At 33.3% G+C, this 22095-nt stretch overlaps 1 protein-coding gene across 1 annotated transcript in view; it reads left to right on the forward strand.

Moving 5' to 3' along the window:
- Window positions 1-22095, forward strand: part of LOC126746819 (E3 ubiquitin-protein ligase Ubr3-like) — a 70693-nt gene that overhangs the window by 30628 nt on the left and 17970 nt on the right. Inside the window, exons 14-18 of the mRNA XM_050455217.1 lie at window positions 6266-6411; window positions 6467-6632; window positions 9847-10084; window positions 14273-14488; window positions 16013-16311. Of these exons, the coding sequence (XP_050311174.1) occupies window positions 6266-6411; window positions 6467-6632; window positions 9847-10084; window positions 14273-14488; window positions 16013-16311 (1065 nt within the window). The remainder of the gene's footprint in view (window positions 1-6265; window positions 6412-6466; window positions 6633-9846; window positions 10085-14272; window positions 14489-16012; window positions 16312-22095) is intronic.

Genomic DNA, 22095 nt, shown 5'->3' on the forward strand with positions numbered 1-22095 from the left:
ATAGGGGTTGCTATCTAAAAAAATTAAATACTAACCAGAGACGTATCAAATATCAAAACCGAAAAATGCACTATTAACGACTTATCAGAATCCTAACTTAAATACACCCGCCACAAAGAACCGTAGAAAAATTATTACAAATACCCGAGAAGAATATTAGTACCTCTCTTTCTCAGCAAACCCAGACTCCTTACAATACCGTTAGCTCAAATCCCATTGGCAAGGTTTATATTAAAAATATATAGGTTTGATAAGTGTATTCATATAATACAAATGTAATACATAAAAATGGAGTTATAAAAGTAATACTTGATATACTTTATACCCCATGAACCCGAAAACACCTTTACTTTACGGTTTACCCAAGGTCCATAAGACTGGCTATCCCATTCGTCCTGTAGTTTGTTTTTTAGATTCACCTTGCTATTTACTATCCTCGTGGCTTAATAAAGTCTTAAGAGATATTACAGCATTTAATAACATTTACTCCACCAAAAATTCTATAGATTTTGCTGACACCCTTAAAAATACACCAATATCTGAAAAAACGATATTAATATCTTTAGATGTTAAAAACCTCTTTCCAAGTATACCTCCCAAGGATCGCGTTGATCTTGTCTTGAATTTGTTAAATAAAACCTCCTTACCTAAGCTAATTATAGACAACTTAATCACTTTGTTATCGATTGTTCTCAACCAAAACTTTTTTAAATTTAACAATTGTTTCTTCAAACAGACCGATGGGTTGGCCATGGGCTCTTGTCTGTCCCCGTTTTTAAGTGAGATTTTTATACATAACCTGGAGAGTAGGATAATGTGCAGTACCTTTGCCAAGGACATTGTTTTTTACAAACGGTATGTGGATGATGTCTGTTTGGCCTGGAGTGGGGATGAACTCGGACTGGATAATTTTTTTATATTTTTTAAACTCTACATCCTAACATAACTTTTACCTTAGAAAAAGAAAAAGACGGTAAGCTTCCTTTTTTAGACCTTTTGCTGACTAGAGATAACAACAAAATCACCTTTGATATTTATAGAAAACCTTCCTCGACGGACAACATTATCCAGTTTGATTCTAATTCCCCGTATTCTCATAAATTTGCTGCATTCAACTCCTTTTTCTACCGGTTATTCAAAATACCATTATCAGCAAGCGCCTTTCAAAAAGAGTTAGCTACAATTAAACAGATTGCAGTAAATAATGGGTTTCTATTAAGTATAATTAATAGAATCTATTTCAAATTTTATAATAAATACAAGCTCTCCTATAATTTAATCCATAACACCAGCATTAAAAATTCTAGATTTCATTGCCTCACTTACTTTGGTAGTATCTCCTCCCGATTTGCTAAATTTTTTAAAAACTATAATTTACAGATATCATTCACACATTAACTTCTTCCAACACATTATTTAAAAAGCTCGTAGACATTAAAGATAAAAAAAACCCTTAACCCAATCGGGAGTTTACTCACTTAACTGCGGGGAATGTAATGCCGTTTACATTGGTCAGTCTGGAAGGAAAATAAAAACGAGAGTGCAGGAACACTTAAGAGAATATAATAAACACAAAGATACCGAAATCACCGAGACTAAATCGGCTTTTGCAAGTCATTTATTGTCCTCAAAACACTTTCCTTCCATCCCAGAAAATGTAAAATCCTTCGTGAGTGCCCCAAGGGAAAGAAGCTTGACCTATTAGAGAAGATGGAAATCACAAGGGCAAAAAGGAGTCCTGTACTGTCTTGTGTGAATGATGTTTTCACCTTCGAACCGCATTTAATTTTCAACAATATTTATCACGACCTGGATAGCACGTAAGTTAAGCGCTTGCCTACGAACCCGATGGTCGCTGGTTCATTTCTCGACCAAGTCATATTTCATTTTTTATTTTATTTTTTGCTTTTTTTCCGTTCTCCCGTTCAACTTAACCTCACTCTGCTTGTTTTGTTTACTTTTATTTAATTAGTTTTGACACCGAAATTAATGTGAACGTCAATATTATTTTTATTTTCTATGTATTTATTTTTGTTTTAACTTGAATGTTTGTGGTGTTAATCCTATAGCTTTACCGGTAAGTCAAATCTCTATATTGTAATTTGTGTCTATGCATTGTTGTTTTTGTACTAGGGCTGCTTTCTATTTTTTTTTAGATCTGACGATGCCTTAGGGCGAAACACGTGTAATCATTTTTTTAAAAATAAACATCTTTTAAGACCATTGACTTTGTGTCCCTCTAATCTCTGAATTTTTAATATTTGATTAAGATCATCAAATGTAGGCGTTATAGCTATCCACTATAATGATTTTTTTTATGCGAAAACCGTGCATCGGACAAAAAATTACCAAGAGACTAGATATGCTCTAAAAGAAATAAAAAATTAGAAAATGTTTTTTTATAACAAAAAAAACCAGTGGCGAAAGGGTACGGCGTTCTTTCTAATTATTAAAGCAGTAACCAAATTCAGGGTGTGCCAACAAGGTGTACGGCTAAGATTGCGCCTTAACTATACGAGGTAGAGCAAAAAGTTCTACAGCAAAGTTGTACGCCCTGTATATTATGGTACTAAAATGTGAGGCAAAAAGAGACTTTACTTTGGTATAACGTTTTTAAAATTTCCGTGCGGCGTTGCAACGTGATTAATTTTTTTTATGTTATTTTTTGCCTTTTAGAGGGTTCGTTTAAAAAATCATAATTTAAACTTAAAATTTATTCTGCGCCTATGAAACTTGTACCACAGTTGGTCTAGGGTACCTCCTCTAGGCTGACTATGATAATTTGTAATTTTTTAATACAAGGTGTTTTTAAAGAACTTTCAAACTTGCTGAAATTAAATACGCAATATCTCAAATTTTTCAAATGGAACATCCTGTATATTTTTATCTAATTAAGTTTGTCCCTCAAATACCTTCATTTTTTATTTAATATGTCCTATAGCTTAACCAAGTACTTTTTGAGATATTTTAACTTTTCTGTAAAATACTATGCATAAAACGGGTATTCTTTAAGTTTTGATCAAGATTGCTTAGAAACATTGGCTTAAACGTTAAATAATAATTGTCAAATTATTAATTTTATGACAGCCGTAGACAAGATCAATGTTTTTTCTTTAAAAATCATTAATCGATTTTTAATTTATTGTTGATTTTGTAATCAATATGAATTTTTCTCGTTAGGAATTTGTTGATATGATATATGCCCTTGGAGCTGCTGAAAGACATAGCCTTTTGGCATCTAGAATTGGACGTAGTTATGCATAACGCGACCAAGTGCCAATTGTGGGAAAACACAATTAAGTTTCGAATGCCCTTAAAAATCGATAAAATCTAATATAGATCTAATTTTTGCAAGCTATATCCAAGACACTATTTTAAATTATACTATGTAAGCTTTTAGCAAAAAACCAAAGGTTAAAATTAAGTGGTGTTCAATACTGGATTGATTTTTAAGTGGACCCTTTATTAAAGTATTTTTCGCCACTTTTAAATTAACAAAAATTTTGAAAAAAAAAAATATAAAAATGACAGACTGCTCATATGGAAATTTCTCAACAGCAATACTCAGAAATTCGTATTTGGGTTCCCCAAGTAATTTTATTACAAGCCTATTTGATAATTTAGAAAATTAGATTTGTACCGAAAAAAACTTTTCCCCAAAAAAGTGACAAATTGTTCATAACTTCATAACATGAATTTCTCAAAATACCTTAAAATTAGTACTCGGATTCCTCGATTAGTTTAATTGGATACCTAGTTTAGCGTTTTTCAAAAAAATATACAGGGATTGAAAAAGATGGATTTTATAACTTGAAAATGTTCAGGCGGAAATACTTAAAAATTCGTATATGGGTTCCTCAATTAATTTAATTGCACACATGTTTCAGCATTTTCCAAGAAAATATATAGGAGATTGAAAAAATATAGTTTTTTGGGAAGAACTTTTTTTTTCAAGGAACGAAAAGTTGCACATAACTTAAGTACTTGAAAATCCGTACTTGGGTTTTTCAATTAATTGAAGTAGAGCAGTATTTCAGCGTTTTGCAAAAAAATATACAGGGGTTGAAAATATCCCTTAAATCTATCTCGTAAATTTTCCCTTATACATCCCTTGAACCCCTGTAAAATTTAAATCGCAATTGCACAAAACTTTCGTCCTATTGTTGTTAATTTCCGACCCCTTCACCATTTCATAAAAACCATGGGCCTGATGAATAAAAGTCTAGCAATTACTTGAAGCAATTGCTTTTTAGCAAAAGCAATTGCTTAACTAGCAAATGCTATAAGTAAAAGCAATTGCTGGATCTTGATATGAATAAAATTTTGAAGCAAATGCTGCTTTTCCTATATGTATGTAGTAATTGCTTATTTGTCCACGCGTCTCCACTCCTATTTATAGGTTTTTATTTGGTACCGAACTTGAAAATTTTGCATCGTCCACTCATCAAAATTCCTGCCTTATCGTCGCCATCCCAGATATTTGTGTTTTTTTTCATAAATTATTTTTCATAAATTATTATTTATGTCTCAGTTCGGCGACAAGAGACCAAAATTTCGAATTTTCGTTCGCAGAACTAACGAGTTATTTAGAACATAGGTACAAGTCTATATATTTTTTTTAAAGATAAATAATCGTAATATGGGGGAATTTGATAGTGATGAAGAAATTATTAACCCCCCCACACACACATACGCATAAATTAAAAAAATATTGAACTTTTTTGACGAAAATCAATTGACGTGTTCAAGCGTTTTTCTAAAAAAACATTTCCTTACGCTTTCATAAATATATGCGTGACTTTACGCTGGCACTGCATATAAAATCTATAAAATATGCTTTTGAGAACTACAATTATAGATACTTACACGATTATTGAAGAGCATTTCAGTTATTAATTCTCTTTTTTGCTGTCCTAATTGACGAACTATATTTGTTGGCATATCGTTATTTTGTGCGTCAATTTCATAATTGATTTCTTCAAAAAAAATTGAAATCTTCACCATGCAGATGTTTTGCGATATTATGAAGCACAACGTAGGCAATTATAATCGATGGTGTTTTTTCTAATTTATTTCTAATTTTGTACTGAAGGATAGGAAAACTTGCTTTTAACTGCCCAAAACATCGTTCAATTATTACACGTTCTCGACAGAAAACATTATAATTTTGCTGCTGTTGGGTTGTAGGATTTCTCCAGGGAGTCATAACCCAAGGCGATATTGAGTAGCCATCATCTCCTAATAGTACACATTCTTCTGCGCTGTTCTTAAGGATGTTGTATATGTTAGAATTTTTAGAAATTCTGCTATCGTGCACAGAGCCTGGCCATTGGCAGTCGACACTTGTGAATATTTCTTCTGCATTACAAGTCGCCTGCACGTTAATACTGGGATATCTTTTTCGGTTTATATATTCATTACCGAATTCTTGAAACTTTGGAATCCTTACGTGTGTGCAGTCCATCACTCCGGTGACATTGGAAAAACGGGATTTCTCTGACCAGAACCGTTTGGCTTCCACAACAGCTTCAGCACTTCTAGGAAATTTAATAACGATATTGGCCTTCTCCAAAACTGCATTCATTACCGAAGTGAATGTCTTACAGATAGTGGTTTGGTGAACACCGAGTTCTTCACCTACAGAATTTTGAAAGCCTGGCCAATACTCTCAGAAATATTTTTATCTTAGTTTGAGGTGATAATGCAGCTCCTCGTTTTTCACCAGTACTACTTAAGAAGTAATTTGCTAACCAGTCAACATTTTCACGGTCAAATCGATATAACTTTCTAAAATCATCGTCTCTGCAATTTTTACGTACACTGTGTATTTTAGTTTTACGCACAGTCATATATTCAGCCATGTTAACCGACACCGACACACTAAACTTCGGTTTGTAGCCACAAATGAACGAATTTACTGTTATCAAGAAAAATGATGCTGCGGTTGACCTACCTTAAATTTTTTTAAGCAAATGCTCCAATACTAAAAGCAAGTCCTTCATATTATCTTCAATTTATTCATAACATTTTCAGCAAGTGATGGTAATTGCTTCTAATATTTAAGAAAAAGCTTTGACTAGAATCATTTTCTGACCTTTTCAGCAATTGCTGGAGGCAAAAGCAATTACTTCAGGTTTTATTCATTGCTTTTCAAGTAAATACTTAGATTTTATAAGGAAAAGCAATTGCTGCAATTTTATTCATTAGGTTCAATAATTTACACCCGTTTTTTAGCATTTCCTCTCATTTTTTCCTTCTTTTTTAGCAATCATGGTTCCTAGCGGTCAACACCGGATGGGACGGCGGCGTGCACGTACAAACCTGCGGGCACCACTTGCATTTGGACTGTCTGAACAGCTACTTGCACTCCCTAAGGTCCCAGCAGAGACAACAGACTTTGTCGCCCGAAAAGTGAGTACCTTCTTATCCTCGTACATCTGACAAATTAAATTTAATGGTGTTTTAGGGGCGAGTATTTGTGCCCGTTGTGCAGACAATTGGCCAATTCGGTGTTACCGTTATCCACCGAATACGGGGACAAATCGCAAATGGTGAGGGCGCGACCGAACGAGAGCATGTCACACATTTTGGACGAACTCAGCGGCTTTTTGAAGGATAACGATCAGAAACCAGTAAGTTTATTAAAGAAACCAGTAATCGGTAGTAATTTTTGTATGAGGAAGACTTCATCAGACCCCAAGTAACCGGCTGTTAGCAAGATTGCCCTTTGCTCGTTTCTCTTGAAATTTTTTTGATTCAATTTAGTGAGAGATGCAAGAAAAGTCTTTCGATGGTAGGAAATGCAGTCAAATAATTGGAATAATATGAAAATTTATTACCAAGTCCCTGAAATCGATAAACTGTATAAAGAACTGACATCAAATGCCTGGAATAATGTGAAAAATTACTTTAAATTCTTGGGAAAAATAAATTCAGACTCCTGGAAGATATTTTCGAGACCGGGAAAAGCTGAAAATTATAGCCGAGTTCTGAAAGACATAAAAAGCGACATATATTATGTTATATGATTGAAAATTATTGAAAAGGTATTGCCGAGTACTGGAAACATGAAAAATTAGTTTATGTTCCTCGTGGACAATCAAAATTACTCCATGAAACCTGAAAAGCAGGAAATATTTCCTAAAATACCTGTAAAAAATACAGAGTGACTCCTAAGAGACAGGAAAGCATGGAAATTACTTACTTTTTTTGGAAGACATACAAAATAATTTCAGCATCCCAAAAAACATTAAATATTTTTTCAGGTTCCTGGAAGACATGGAACAGACCTAAGAAATTCTCGGAATACATAAAATACCGACGCCAAATGCCTGGAATGTCCCTGGAAGAATGAGGTTAGATTCCTGGAAGTTTTATGCCTAGAAGATATTGAAAAGTTATCGTCAAATCCTGAAAGAGGTGAAAAATTTGTTAATATTCCTGGCAGACTAACAAACTGACTCCTGAAGTCTGGAAATCAGGATATATTTCCTAAAACTCCTTTAAAACATTCAGTGTAACTCACAGGAGACTGGAAAGCATTGAAAATTACTTCAAACTACTGCAAAACCACACAAAATAAGTCCAGAAGACCGTAATATTGAAAATTATGCCAAGTGATGTGAAAAGTTGTTTTAAATTTCTGGAAAAATGACATAAAAAATTAACGTCAAACGCCTGGAATAAAGTGAAAAATTACTATGCATTCCTGGAAGAATGACGTCAGATTTCTGGAAGGTTGCCATTAATCCAAGGCCTAGAAGGCATAGGAAATGCAGTTAAATACCTGGAAATTATAATCAAGGCCTGGAAGACATACAGTGGCGTTTTACGCCTGGAAGATGTTAAAAAATTATTGGCGAAGCATGAAAACGTGAAAAATTAATTAATATCCTTGGAAGAGAGACAAAATGACTCCATGAAACCTGAAAAGCAGAAAATATTTCCTAAAATTCCTGTAAAACATACAGAGTGACTCTCAAGACACTCTAAAGCATAAAAGTTACTTAAAATTACGTACTTTTCCTGGAAGAACATACAAAATAATTCCCGGTGCCCGAAAAACGTTAAATATCTCTTAAAACTCCGGGATGAGATGGTAAATGATGCCAAATGCCTGAAATAATATAAAAATTTATTACCAGAGTCTTGAAGGTATAAGCAGTCCTGGAATACATAAAAAATTGACGTCAAACGCCTCGAATAAAGTGAAAAATTACTATACATTCCTGGAAGAATGACGTCAGATTCCTGGAAGTTTTATGCCTAGAAGATGTTGAAAAGTTATCGTCAAATCCTGAAAGAGGTGAGAAATTTGTTAATATTCCTGGCAGACTAACAAACTGACTCCTGAAGTCTGGAAATCAGGATATATTTCCTAAAATTCCTTTAAAACATTCAGTGTAACTCACAGGGGACTGGAAAGCATTGAAAATTACTTCAAACTACTGCAAAACCACACAAAATAAGTCCAGAAGACCGTAAAATTGAAAATTATGCTAAATGCTTTGAATGATGTATAAAATTTCTTTAAATTCTTGGGAAGAATAACTTTAGACTCCTGGAAGATATTTTCAAGACCTAGAAGATATAGGAAATGCTGTCGAATTTTTTATTTATATAATGTATATTAGTGGCTGCTGCAGAGGCACTGAAAAGCATGGAAAATTACTTTAAACTGTTTTATAGAATATACAAATAGATTCCAGAAGCCCCACAAACAAAAAATTCTGCAGATTCCTGGAAGATCTGAAAATGTATGCTAAATGCCTGGAATAATATGAAAATTTATTACCAAGGCCTTGAACGTATAAGAACTCCCTGGAATCCCTGGAATGCGTAAAAAATGTGAAAAATTACTTCAACTTACTTAAAGATTCCGTCAGATCCCTGAAATGTATCCAATAACGTTAAATGCCTGAACTACGATTTAAAAACTCTAGAACAAAAAAGCCTTGAAGGTCCTGGGGTCTTGAGACGTATAAAAGATTATTTAAATTATTATTATGAAAATGTAAATACGTTAATTATTCTGCTAGTTTTTGTACAATTTTATTAGTATTCTGTAGTTAAAGTTGATTCGTAGGGTTTCTTTAGGGTTCTACTTACGTTTGGTTTATTATTTTCATCTATAGTGTTTAGTTTTTAAGTAGTTCATCTTGTTTGAGAGCCCCATTTTGGCCCCAATTTAGGTTATTTAGGTTATATTATTGTAAATCCCTGTAGTTCTAATTTTCTAGAATTTGTATACTTGCTTGCTTTGACTGTCTGTATTCTCCTAAAATTATTGGTCTCTTTGGGCAAAAACAATGAAGATAATTCTAAATATTTCGAAACTGTTCCATCGGGTTTTAAAAAGGACGCGCTTCGTGACAATTCATTCAGTTTTAATTGTTTAGTCAGTTTTTACCTTGGAAACAATTAAACGACAGTCAAGGCGAGTTAGGTTAGTGTTTTTGACGTTGACAATAAAAGTGTGTTCCCGAATTTCGTTACATTATTATTATTTCCTCTCTATATTATATTCCGTAAAAATTGGGATAAAAGGATGATAATAAATCGCCTTCAATTAAAAATGCAAAAATAACCAAATTTTAAAAATAATTTTGCAAAATGTTGAATTTGTCTTTTAGATTTAAAATGTCTCTTTTCATAACTAGTTAAAACCACTAGAGACGTGAAGCATCATTTCATAGTGATCGTCAAGGATTTATGGGTCTTAGAAGTGTTTAAATGACAAAAAGTGGGTACATTAAAACTTATTCATCTAAGGTCTTAAATCATACCATTATTAATTAATCTCCTCCTAAGCTTACACAAAAAAATCAATTGAGGTTGAATTTTCAGAGTTCCTCGAACATGGCGGAGGCCATCGGTAAAGTGATGGAGGATATGACCAACAGCACCCAACTAAAAGCCCTGTTCAAGCCGAAAAACGAGAAACCGATTACGCAAAGTTTAATTTTGTTCGTCACCTCGATCGCCCGAACGAATTTGGAGGTGGAGCTGGTGCAGCGCGGCGGTACTTTGGTCACGGCCGCCAGCGATCCCCCGAATCCCTTGTTACCTAAACGGGATTGCATTGGTAAGTCATAAACCTGGAATAAATGATTAGGGGACACAGGGTCTTGTAACAGTGCGTCGGTCTTCCATAAAGCCTAAAAAAAAGGGCTAATATAAAAAAATTAAATTTTTTTTGGGAGGTGATGTTTTTGACATTTAAAACCTTATGGGTTTCCGAAACACCAATGGCATCAAAAGAAAAATTACAAGATTCCAAGAGAGAGATCATCTAGTGTGTATTTTAAGTTTAAAGGATTATCACAATATAAGAAATCACAATTATTAAGGTAGTCATCTAAAATACATGCACCATTTTTAGTGCTTAAGAAAAACATACCTATATTTATATTGTTTTTATTCCTTTAAGGATTATTGTACCTGCCTTGTGTTGTTCTTGATCATTTCATTAACCTGCTCGGGAGTTTTTTTTTGAAGGCCTTCGCTGTTTGGTTCAACCTAGTGTACACAATGCCCGTGTTCTCTCAATCCGTATTCTCTTAGTTGATATGAATATTTGAGAAGTCTATATACCGCAGCTCTCATTTCTTCATTTATGAAAATATTAGCAGCGCAATAGCACAAGAGTCACCCGTTACTTTTCCCTTTCGGTATCTCTTCTTTAACAGATCATATTTCTTTTTGGAATCCGAAAATAAAACCAGCACCGATGCCTGGTTCTCCGCCTGCATAGTATTTGCGTAGTATTACCTACTTATTATATGCGCTAAATATGGCCACTTTGTCATGCAAAAAATCACTACATCATTTAATTTCATCTTGACATCAGAAAGGTTAATTTAATGTCAATATTAGGTTAAATTCGGATTCTAGAAGAGTTATTATAATTCATAGTATTTGTACTGTACACTTTTCTATTCACAATATTATCATTATGTCAGAGATTTGTCAGGAACTTGTAAGATTGATTTGACAGATAATAAAAATAAAAAAGCACGTATTACAACATAGCACCTAGATAACTAAACACTCGTATGTATGTGCAAAGACTGCAAAAACACTAAGAAAAATACATAATAGAGTAAGTTATAGATTTCAAGCAGTTAAAAACAATAGTAACTTTGACAAATATTTGCGAGAAGACTCCATCCTCAAGCGGCGATGCACCTAGGTGACAAAAGCAATCATTTAAAAATATATGATCTACATTCTTTTTTATATCTAACTTCTTCTATAATAACTTCTCCGAAATTCTTGGACAGTATAACCGTGAACCACTACTTCTAGGTTTCTTAATTTGGTCTTTGCAAATGTTAACATTGAAGCCTGCTTGAATGAGGACTTGCATCATCCTGCCTTGATGGTTTCCGAAATCTTTGAGATTATTATTTATAATTCCATATTTCCTCAAGTTCAATCGAAACTATCAATAGATCAACATGGTTTCTTTACCAAAAGATCATGTATAACCAACCTTTGTACCTTGTCCCGAATTCTCTCCTCTGCCCTTGATGAAAAAAGCCAAGTTGATGTAATATAAACTCCCTTTGACCAAATAGATCACTGTGTCTTACTTACTGGAAAAGTTGAGGAAACTGTTTAATTTTTCTGAAAAGCTTATTGCTTTGTAATAATCTTATCTGATTGGTCATCAACAATTTGTCGAAATTGAAGGCTACAAATCAAAATCCTTTATGCCTACCTCTGGAGTTCCACAGGGGTCCAATCTAGGTCCACTACTTAGGACCATGAAGCATTCAGTGGGAGCTTTCAAACGGTGTATCGCATCGACCTTCGTCCTTTCTCTTGGTCCCGTCGCCATACTGAAGTTTTGCAAAATGAACTAGGTACCTAAAAAGTAGTTTTTAGGTTGCTAACAATGTGTGTCAAATTTCAAATTTTTATATAAATGCATTCAAAAGATAAGCGGGGCGAGAAATGGAGGGAAATTAAGAGCCGTACTGTATATCTATGTTTATATGGTGGTGTGATGAATGTTTTTTTTTCTGTGAGAATTATAAACAGTATAGGTCAAGCTATATATAGATTCATAGATATATAGAGTCAAGGTATTTTGATTTAGGTTGGTTATAAATTTGTTTAGTTAAATTTTGTATTATTTATTTACAGCCACTAACACGTATTTATACATCTAGGTGTATGTTGAATTTTGTTCGACTATTAAATAACTATGTAATATGACTAGAAATAATTTAACCAAATTGATTAATAAATTTGAATTCTGAATTTGAAATATAACCTTTTAGGTTTTATAGAAAATTCCCCCCAAAAATGTTTAGGTGTTTTTATAGTGGCCAATCATCTTACATTCTTATAGTGTAGTTTGTACAGTTAAAATGTGTTATATGTATTCCTAAGTTATAATATATGTATATATGTATAATTACAGTGAATTGGGTTTTTTTCTGCTTGCTTTTTCTTCTATTTTAATTTTATTTGCATTTAATTTAATAATAATAATAATCGTCTTTTTTATTGAAAAGAAAACAACAGATTGACAAATATTACAAATGAAAAAAAGGCGAAGTCTAGCCTAAGGCCACTCACACTTAACCCTAATAAATAATGAATAAATTTTCGGTAATCATACATAATAATAAAAATAATATAAAGATTAAATATTAAAAAATAGGAGCTCAACTATTCTCTAAACATATACAACCTAAATCCTGACTTATACTTAGTTAAATTATGAAGTAGTAAATCATTGTTTGGCAAGGAGTTACATATTTTAATCGCATTATAAGTAAAAGACTTCTTGTATGTACTTGTATTATGTCGAGGAATAATAAATTTTAATTGAATGAGTTCTACGATTTGACATATTTAACCAGTTCAAATCATTAATTTTATGTGATACGTGATATGATTTTCTTAAATTTTAAATTAGACGAATACATGTATTCTGCACCTTTTGAATACGATATTGTTCCGCTTGACGAAGACAAGGGCCATAATGATATCGCTTAATATATCATATGTATGACCTTTGTAAAAGTTGCTTAACATGATCGGAAAAATTAAGCTGACAATCAAGTATAACACCCAGATTACGAGCAGCATTACAAAATGGTAATATTTGGTCATCTATTTTGATTTTAATATTATTTTTTAAATATTCGTTTTGATTTCTTTTACCAAACAGCATAAGTTTTGATTTTGATCGATTCAGTTGAAGGTCGTGTTTTTTAGAGAGATCTTTTAGGTTGTTTAGTCAATGATTAATAGTTTCGTTACAAGTAACAAAGTCTTTTGAAGAGAAGTGATAGTACATCTGGGTATCGTCATGAAGAGAGCTTATTGTAAGTTCAGACGTGTAAATAATAAAGAAAAGGGGACCAAGGATAGAGCCCTGAGGTACTCCTGATAGTATGGCACTAGACTCCGAGTACACACCATTATCAAACAGGTTTTGTGACCTGTTAGAGAAATATGACGCGATGAGTGAGAGTGAGTCGACGTCAAAACCGTAATATCTTAGCTTTGCCAACAAGAGTCGATGATTTATAGTGTCAAATGCCTTGGAGTAATCTAATAGTATAAGAATACTTTCAAGTCCTGTGCAATACCCCTTACGAAACCCGTTTTGCAATTCTGAGATCATGGGGTGGCTCTATAAAATTTTCTCCATTATTTTCGAAATGGCAGGTAAAATTGCTATAATGCGCAAGTCATTAAAGGTCTCTCGTTTTTTTGATTTTGATAAAGGTATTCCTATTGCAGTTTTCCAACTTTAAGGAAAATAATTTTGTCTATGCAACTGTTGATGATATTATTAGTTATGTAAGGATCAATAAATGGACTGCAATATTTTAATATATATGACGTGATTTTATCTGTGCTACAAGCATTAGTTTTCATGTTTTGAATAATTGTATGAACATCTTCTATAGAACACAATTTAATCTCAAATTTTGGCCTAGAAATTAATCGACTGGATGGACTAAAGTAGACGTATCATTATCATAGTAGACCTAGTAGCTGTATCATCTATTAATTTCTAAGTTACAATTTGAAATCAAATTAAATGTAATGCGCCAAAATCGAATAAAAATCACTGCAATATTGAAGGCTCATCCACCACCTCGTCAGAAAAATGAAAATTTTTTATTTACTTTTCATAGCCACATGTTACCATTGCTGATATTGTTCTAGGGGGGATGGCTATGTTCTGTGCTTTCACAGAACATATTTTTCTTTTTTTAAATTAAATTTGATTTTCTTTTTTCAGTTCCTTTACTGCACGTGCTGGCGGTACACGCGCGCGTCGCCCGCAGCATAATGCGCTGGCCCGCCTGGATGACCTTCCAGCAATTGTGCGGAGTTCGAATCCAGGATCCGGTCACCGCTTTGGCCCCCATAGAGCGAGAGGTGCCGGTTTTATTGAAAGATCCGGTCGCGTTGCTTTTGCAGTTCGTCTTGCTGTTGCCGCTCCATTTGGACCAAAGTACGTTGATTTTAATTAATCGGAATTGTTATTGGTAATTGGGTTGAATTTCAGTCAATAATATTGGCATATACAGAGGGTGTGTAAATATTCCATCTAGAGCATTGAAAGGCTAGAATTAACATTGTGGTGGAACTATGGGCAGTTTGTTTGCTTGCAAGCACAAAACAATACATACTACTGTTCCCCTTTGAATAAAATATGATAAGATACTCTATAAAGGAGTCAATATTTAAAGTTTAGTGAATGTAGACAATGTCAGAAAAGGGCAATAACATTGCAACGCCGCTCGATCGCATTGTTGATGCTATTGCCACAAGAAATCTTTATCAGTGACGTCGTTAAAAAAATATTTACATATTACATATTTATTAATTAAACTCAAGCAGCACACAAAGTCTACTACGAAACAAAATTATTTTCTATTAGTTATATTAAGAGCGTATTGAACAATAAAATATTACTTAACGACTTTAATGAAAATAATTCTGTCTTATAAAGAATCGTATTTTATAACAAAGTTTTATAGATAACTATGTGATCGTTTAATAAAATATGTTTATAAAGCAATAAGTGATTTGGCATAAAACATTTTTAAAACAGTCTTATACAGTGTGTCCACTTAAGCTCGCACCGTATGGAGAACTTTTTATTATTTATTCAAAAAATATATTCGTTATAAAAAGTTCTGCTTGGTCCAAGACCTAAAATGCAACCATCAGATATTAATTTTTGTCCACACGTATACGATTATATATATTAGAAAATATAAATTTTGCTCAAGAATCAGTTAATATCTTTATTCGTTAAACATTTACGCCTCTTAACCTCTGTGTTGCATTAAATTAATTGATAAATAACAAAATTATTTATTTTACAATAATTGCATTGTATACAGTGCTAATAATGTTAATTGCCTAAGAAGCGTGTAAGTTTATCATCAATTTACTATTGCCTCAAAATTGTTTCCGTAATAATTGTTTCCAAATGTTCTACGTTTGTGGATGGTCTGTGTTGATATACCTGTTCTTTTAAATCACCCGATAAGAAAAAATCTAATAGGGTTAAATCTGGCTACCTACTAGCTGGCCAAAAGATATCTGAATATCTATGAATTAACATTCTATTAAAGATATTAAAATATTTGATATTTTCAAGGTATTGCCTTATCGTACTATGTACATGTTGCGCCGTCTTGCTGGTTCCATACCTGTTATCGTTCATGTCTTGGAAGAAAAGACTGGAATCGATTTTTTAATCTTATACATATAAAACTATTAAACGAGTTTCATGAAATAAAAATATTTTATTAACGTGGGCCCTTTTCGAGCTTATATAAGGTATATAAATTCTTATAAAATCAAGTTTTTTTTGTATTAAGCTCAATAAAACTTAATAAAACAGGTACCTAGCATACGATGAATACCTGAAATCCCATCTGACTTTTAAGTGTCTATGTAAACCCTCCTCACATTTCTCCACTATTAAGTTAAATAACTTTTTTCGAACTGAACCGATTTTCAGCCTATTTCACCGCAACGGTCCAAATGGTGTACAACCTGCTGTACTACCAAGTGGTCGCACAAATATCCTGCGGTTTGACCGGCGCAGAGCGTAGTAAAGCGACCCGCAGGGCCTCCCGGGATTCCGTGAAAAATTTGTGCGACGCCATGGCGTTGGTCAACGAATGTTTGGGACGCACCGACCTCTACATGGACGACGACGCCGATGACGACATTAGTGAGGGCGGAACCTCCGTTCATGAAGAAGAAGAGGGCGAAAGTGGGAGGCATCGGGTGAACATGGGAGTTTTAGAGGAGCAGGTGAGAAGCAAGAATTAGAAAGACATTTTTGAGGATAACTTAAAAAGTTGTTAAGAGATTTTCATATTTATTTTAGGGAATTATAAGGGATTCCCTGAGGATGAGTTTCTTGCTAAAAATTCTCTTTTAGATGGAAAATTTACTGTACTACAGCTGTTTCAGTTGAACTATGACTGATATTATTTCTATCCATGATAATTTGCAAACTATTCGAGGCATTTTAATGAGGTTTTCACTCAAAGTTAAAGCGATGCCTATGTAACATTTTTGTATACTATTCTTCTATTGAGTCAGTAGCCGGCAAAAGAATGCAATAGTTGGGTTCAACCGAGTTGCCAATTTTAGTTATGTTATGCATAATTTTTACTTTATTCTATTTAAATTTTAAAAGGAAAAATAGGACTGACAACAGTGTAGTTTTTTAGCGTTTAACAATGAATTTTCATTAGTATATCGCGAGAGCCGTAACATTTTTAATAGGTTAAAAGGAAAAAAATAGTTCCACTGCCATCCCACTGGGAATTACCCATAAATTATGGTATATGTATCAATTTATTAGTAAGTCACATCCCTTGAATAGTCATTATATACGATCGTCGTTAGGTTAAGTTTAGCATTAGTTCCGTGTCAAAGCTCGCTGTTCGGGATTATTGTTCACCATACGTTTGTACTCCTAGTTAACCTTATTTTAATAAATGTTTTTTAAAAGAAGCTCCGTCGATCTTGTTATTTAACTGGCGCTGCGAACAGGATAGCGCAATTTCGTCCTTTATCGGAAGTTCCGTTGTGCGAAAGTGAATTTCAATTCTTCATGCGCTACCAAGAACATTGAACTGCAAAGGTGTTTCAACATTTTTAGTGGAAAATAGACAGATTTTTTTTTCCAACTAAATATAGAGATTGCAGTTCTGCGGACACTGATAAAACATATCCGTAGCTGTGTGTTAAACCACATCCTATCTAGACCAGTTCGACGTTATCCAGGTATAAGATTGGTACCATTTGAGGAAAATTTTTGCAGTATAGACTCTGTGGATCAAACCATGTCACCACTACTCCCGATCCTGATCCTTCAAACAGTAACGAGCCCATACCAGGCCCTTCAGGTCTACAATCTACCTAATAATGAATATTACATTGAAGAAGTGGCTTCATGCCTTATTGTTAATTATTACCACACTAACATATATACCATTTAACATATCTAGTATTAAGTACACCTTATCCCATTTTCTTAGTAATGTATTAATCTTAGAACCTAATAATATGGTGAATAATCAAAATAATAATTTCACGAAAACACAATTTTTCCATTTATACAAAGTTTTAAATAACACTTTTGATAATTACGCTAAATTTAATGTGTATAAAAGTGACCGTGCGAAGCGAGGATTAATGAACCTCCTTGGTACTGGTATCAAATTCGTCACAGGAAACCTTGACAATGACAATTTGCAAACTATTACGGAGAATCTAGAAATTTTGAAGCATAATCAACTTAACGCCATGCAAAAAATCAATGACCTGTGTTCATTTGCAGGAAACGTCATGAATAAATTCCAAGAAAATATAAGAACTATCAATGAAAATTCAAAAACAATACAAAGCGAACTATCAAAAATTAATAACGAAATAAATCTAATATTGTCCATTCAAGATCAATACATCCAAATAACATCATTAAATAATTTTTTTAGAAAAATTGTCAAGAATTGTTTTCTTTTGCACATTTGAAAACACTTGATTTAGAGATTTTAACAGTAAATAAAATAAAGGAAATCTGGGAATTTTTAAGTTTACACTATCCCGAAAATGTCCTACGGTCCATTGAACATCTCTCGGAATTAACACTTATTTGTAAAACTGGATTATTAATATTCGACGAAATGGCAATTTTAGCAATTAAAATTTCAATTTTTGAGAAAAATGCATGTAATCTAAATTTTGTATACCCGATCCCAAATAATCAATCAAAAATGTTATTTAGTCCTAGTAAATATTATTGTAATGACCTTTGGTACCAAAACTGTATAGAAATTAATTAAAAATGGTTATGTTCAAATCCTCTTATTAATAACTATAAATTACCATGTCAATATGTGACTGTTCTCAATAACTATCAAGTACATACGATAACGTACAAAAAGTCCTTACTGTTCTATGCCAAGAAGGAAGAAATTGTTTACGAAAACTGTTTCCAGTTCCAAAAACTAAATATAGTAGGTTGCTCTCTTATACAAAGTCAGTGCGACGTAATTATTAACTATCACAAATATGCCTTGGCTATAAATAACACTGCACAACAAATCGAAGGTTATTTTATGTTGACTGAAATATTTTTATTGTTGTTTACTAATTCGAGGCATCTGATTTCGAATCTGTCGTCAGTTTTACTCTAACAGCTCGAGTTGTTTAGATATAGCTACGTTCTTCTCATTTATCTTTATTTTTGGTTTTTTATCTATTATAGTCGCGTTTTAGATAAATTATTGTAATTTTCATCATGACTTCGCTAAGAAGGGTCTGCATTAACGATCCGAATTGTTTTTGTTATATTTGTGGTGAATATGTTTTTCAAAAATTTCGATTGAATATGTCAGACTTTGTGAAACGAGCGTATTTAGAGTGTTTTGGTTTTCCTTTGGAAACAGATAACAAGTGCTGGGTGCCCAATATTGTGTGCAAAATTTGTGTTGAAGAATTACGTTTATGGGCCACTAAGAAGAGACTCTCTTTTAAATTCCAATCCCCAATGATTTGGCGTGAACCTTTAAATCATCACGATGACTGCTATTTTTGCGTTGTTAATATAAAAGGAATCAACAGGACGAACCGCTCCAAATGGATTTACCCCACATCAACATCAGCTGTAAGGCCTGTAAGGAGCTCAAAAGATACATCTTTACCATTACCATCTACATCTACAGAAAGTTCTGATGAATTGAATGAACTGAGTAGCATGAGCGATGACGAGTTTGTTCCAGAAAATCTCTTTGAACCAAAACCATTCGATCAAAGTGCACTTGATGATTTAATTAGAGACCTTGGACTATCCAAAACTTCGTCTGAATTATTGGCCTCCAGATTAAAAGAGAGAAATCTTTTAACTAAAGAAACTAAAGTTTCTTATTACCGCACTCGAGAAAAAGACTTACTTCCCTTTTTCGCTGAGGAGGATAATTTTGTATTTTGTACTAATATTTCTGGTTTAATGACTGCCATGGGCTTGCAGAAATATGAACCAATCGATTGGCGTTTATTTATTGACTCGTCAAAACGGAGTTTGAAGTGTGTACTATTGCACAACGGAAATAAACTAGGCTCCATACCAATAGCACATTCAACTAAAGTTAAGGAAGAATACCCCACAATAGCACTGGTCATGAACAAAATCAAATATAACGATCATAAATGGGTGATTTGCGTTGATCTTAAGATGGTGAACTTCCTTTTAGGACAACAAGAAGGCTACACTAAATATCCTTGTTTTATGTGTTTATGGGATAGTAGAGCAAAATCAGAACATTGGTCAAAAATAGAATGGCCCTCTAGGGAAGCACTACTTCCAGGTAGTCTTAATGTTATAAATGAACCTCTAGTGCCACGAGATCGTATCATATTGCCACCCCTGCACAGTAAACTAGGTTTAATGAAGCAATATGTTAAGGCATTAAATAAAGATGGTGAATGTTTCAAATATATTTCAAGGAAATTTCCAAGTCTAAGTTCAGAAAAACTCAAGGCAGGTATATTTGATGGCCCACAAATTCGGTAGGTAGTAAAAAGTTGGTAAACGATCCTAATTTCACCAGCTCAATGTCAGAAATTGAGAAGAATGCATGGGATTCCTTTGTTTGGGTTATCCAAAATCTCTTAGGTAATAGGAAGGGTGATGATTACATTGCGCACGTCGAAGAGATGTTGTCACACTTCCAGCGACTTGGACGTAACATGAGCATCAAAGTGCACTTCCTACACAGCCATTTACACCATTTTCCTGAAAATCTCGGTGACATGAGTGAAGAACAGGGTGAACGATTCCACCAAGATCTTCGAACCATGGAGGAACGATTTCAGGGTCGCTGGGATGCACATATGTTGGCCGATTTTTGCTGGAGTATTCAGAGTAGCAGTTCATTCAAAACTAGTAGAAAATCATATAAAAGAAAATTCCTGAGTGTATAGTTCTTGTAATTAAAAATGTTTGTACGTTGAGTGTATTTTTAATTCCCAAAAAATACTCCCTCCTTTTAACTCAAAAACTAGAGCTGACACATATAAACTGATGACATTATTTAATATCAGCATTGAAAATAAGCATAGAATCATAAAAATATTCCATGCAACATACATGCTGTTGGGCGGTGTAACCTATCTATAAAACAACTTCCATCTGATGGTTATCAACTTCCATTTGGTAACCATCAAATTTTTCTATTTAATTCGCAATTGAAGCATTTGGAAAACCCTGCAAAAATCCAAGATGATCTTTTAGAACCTGTTTATTTTGATGAAATTATCTCGCAAAAAGAGACTCACTATATTATAGTTTTAGTTGTATGTATCATATTAGTATCTAGTGTATGTATAGCACTATACCAGTGGAAGACGCTTCGGCAGATCATCAACGAGGACGTTGAAAAATCTGAGGGTGGAGGAGTCACATCCCTAGAATAGTCATTGTAGCTGACTATGTAAATTTTCTCTATATATACGATCGTCGTTAGGTTAAGTTTAGCATTAGTTCCGTGTCAAAGCTCGCTGTTTGGGATGGTGATGCTGGACGTATGGTGAACAATAACGTTTGTACTCCTAGTTAACCTTATTTTAATAAATGTTCCAAATATGTTTTAATCTGATTATTTATGATAAATATTCATATTGGTAAATGATTTGGGGACAGGGTTATTAATCGCTTTTTTTTATTACAACCTGCCAATGTAACCTTTTACCTACATAGGTACCCACCTACTATTTTAGAACCGCCTATCTTTCTCTAAAAGTGTGCAAGTATCTGTTCAATTTTTCATGTATTGATAATTTTGTGATATCGCGTTAATTTTGTTTCTTATCGTGATTTCTTAATCAGTAATATGGAACATTTAAAAAATAAAGTGTTGAAAGGTCAGACTCGTGAGGTTATTGCAAATGTAATAAAAATTAGTGATGAGGAAAGTGCCAATAATGCTTTTAAGTAACCCTTAAAAAAAATAAAACGTTTTAAAAAATTGTGGAATAGGGCGATCTACTATAATTAAAATTAAAAAAGAAGACCAACATCAACGTGAGTTTGACCCTACAGAGCCTTTATCGATTCCAGGAAAAACATGTAAGAGATTATTAGTACTGGAAAAAATGGATGATGCTGATTTTGGTGTAATAAGAAGAATTATTGAGAAATTTTATACAGAATATAAAGTAATACCAACTTTAGGAAAAATGCTTGCGAAATATCACTCTGTTCACAAAATCCTCGACAAAAGGTGTAATAATAAATTGGCTCAAATCAAAAAGCAAATTCGATCTTTACGATTTATTAGGTGCGCATAAGCCTAAATACGACCACTAAAAATTATAAAATAGACAACTTATTGAAAGAACATGGACATATTCCACTAAGAACACCACCCTATATGTGCGAATTAAACCCTCTAGAATTAGTGTGTGCCGAAGTAAAGCGATATATATAAGAAATCATAATACTGGTGATTTAACAGTTGTATCAAATTATTAGATTTATTTTTGAATTGTTTTATTAAGGGTATCAAGTCTGTCAGTTCCAAT

The sequence above is a fragment of the Anthonomus grandis genome, chromosome 18 (assembly GCF_022605725.1).
Source record: "Anthonomus grandis grandis chromosome 18, icAntGran1.3, whole genome shotgun sequence".
Taxonomy (NCBI): domain Eukaryota; kingdom Metazoa; phylum Arthropoda; class Insecta; order Coleoptera; family Curculionidae; genus Anthonomus; species Anthonomus grandis.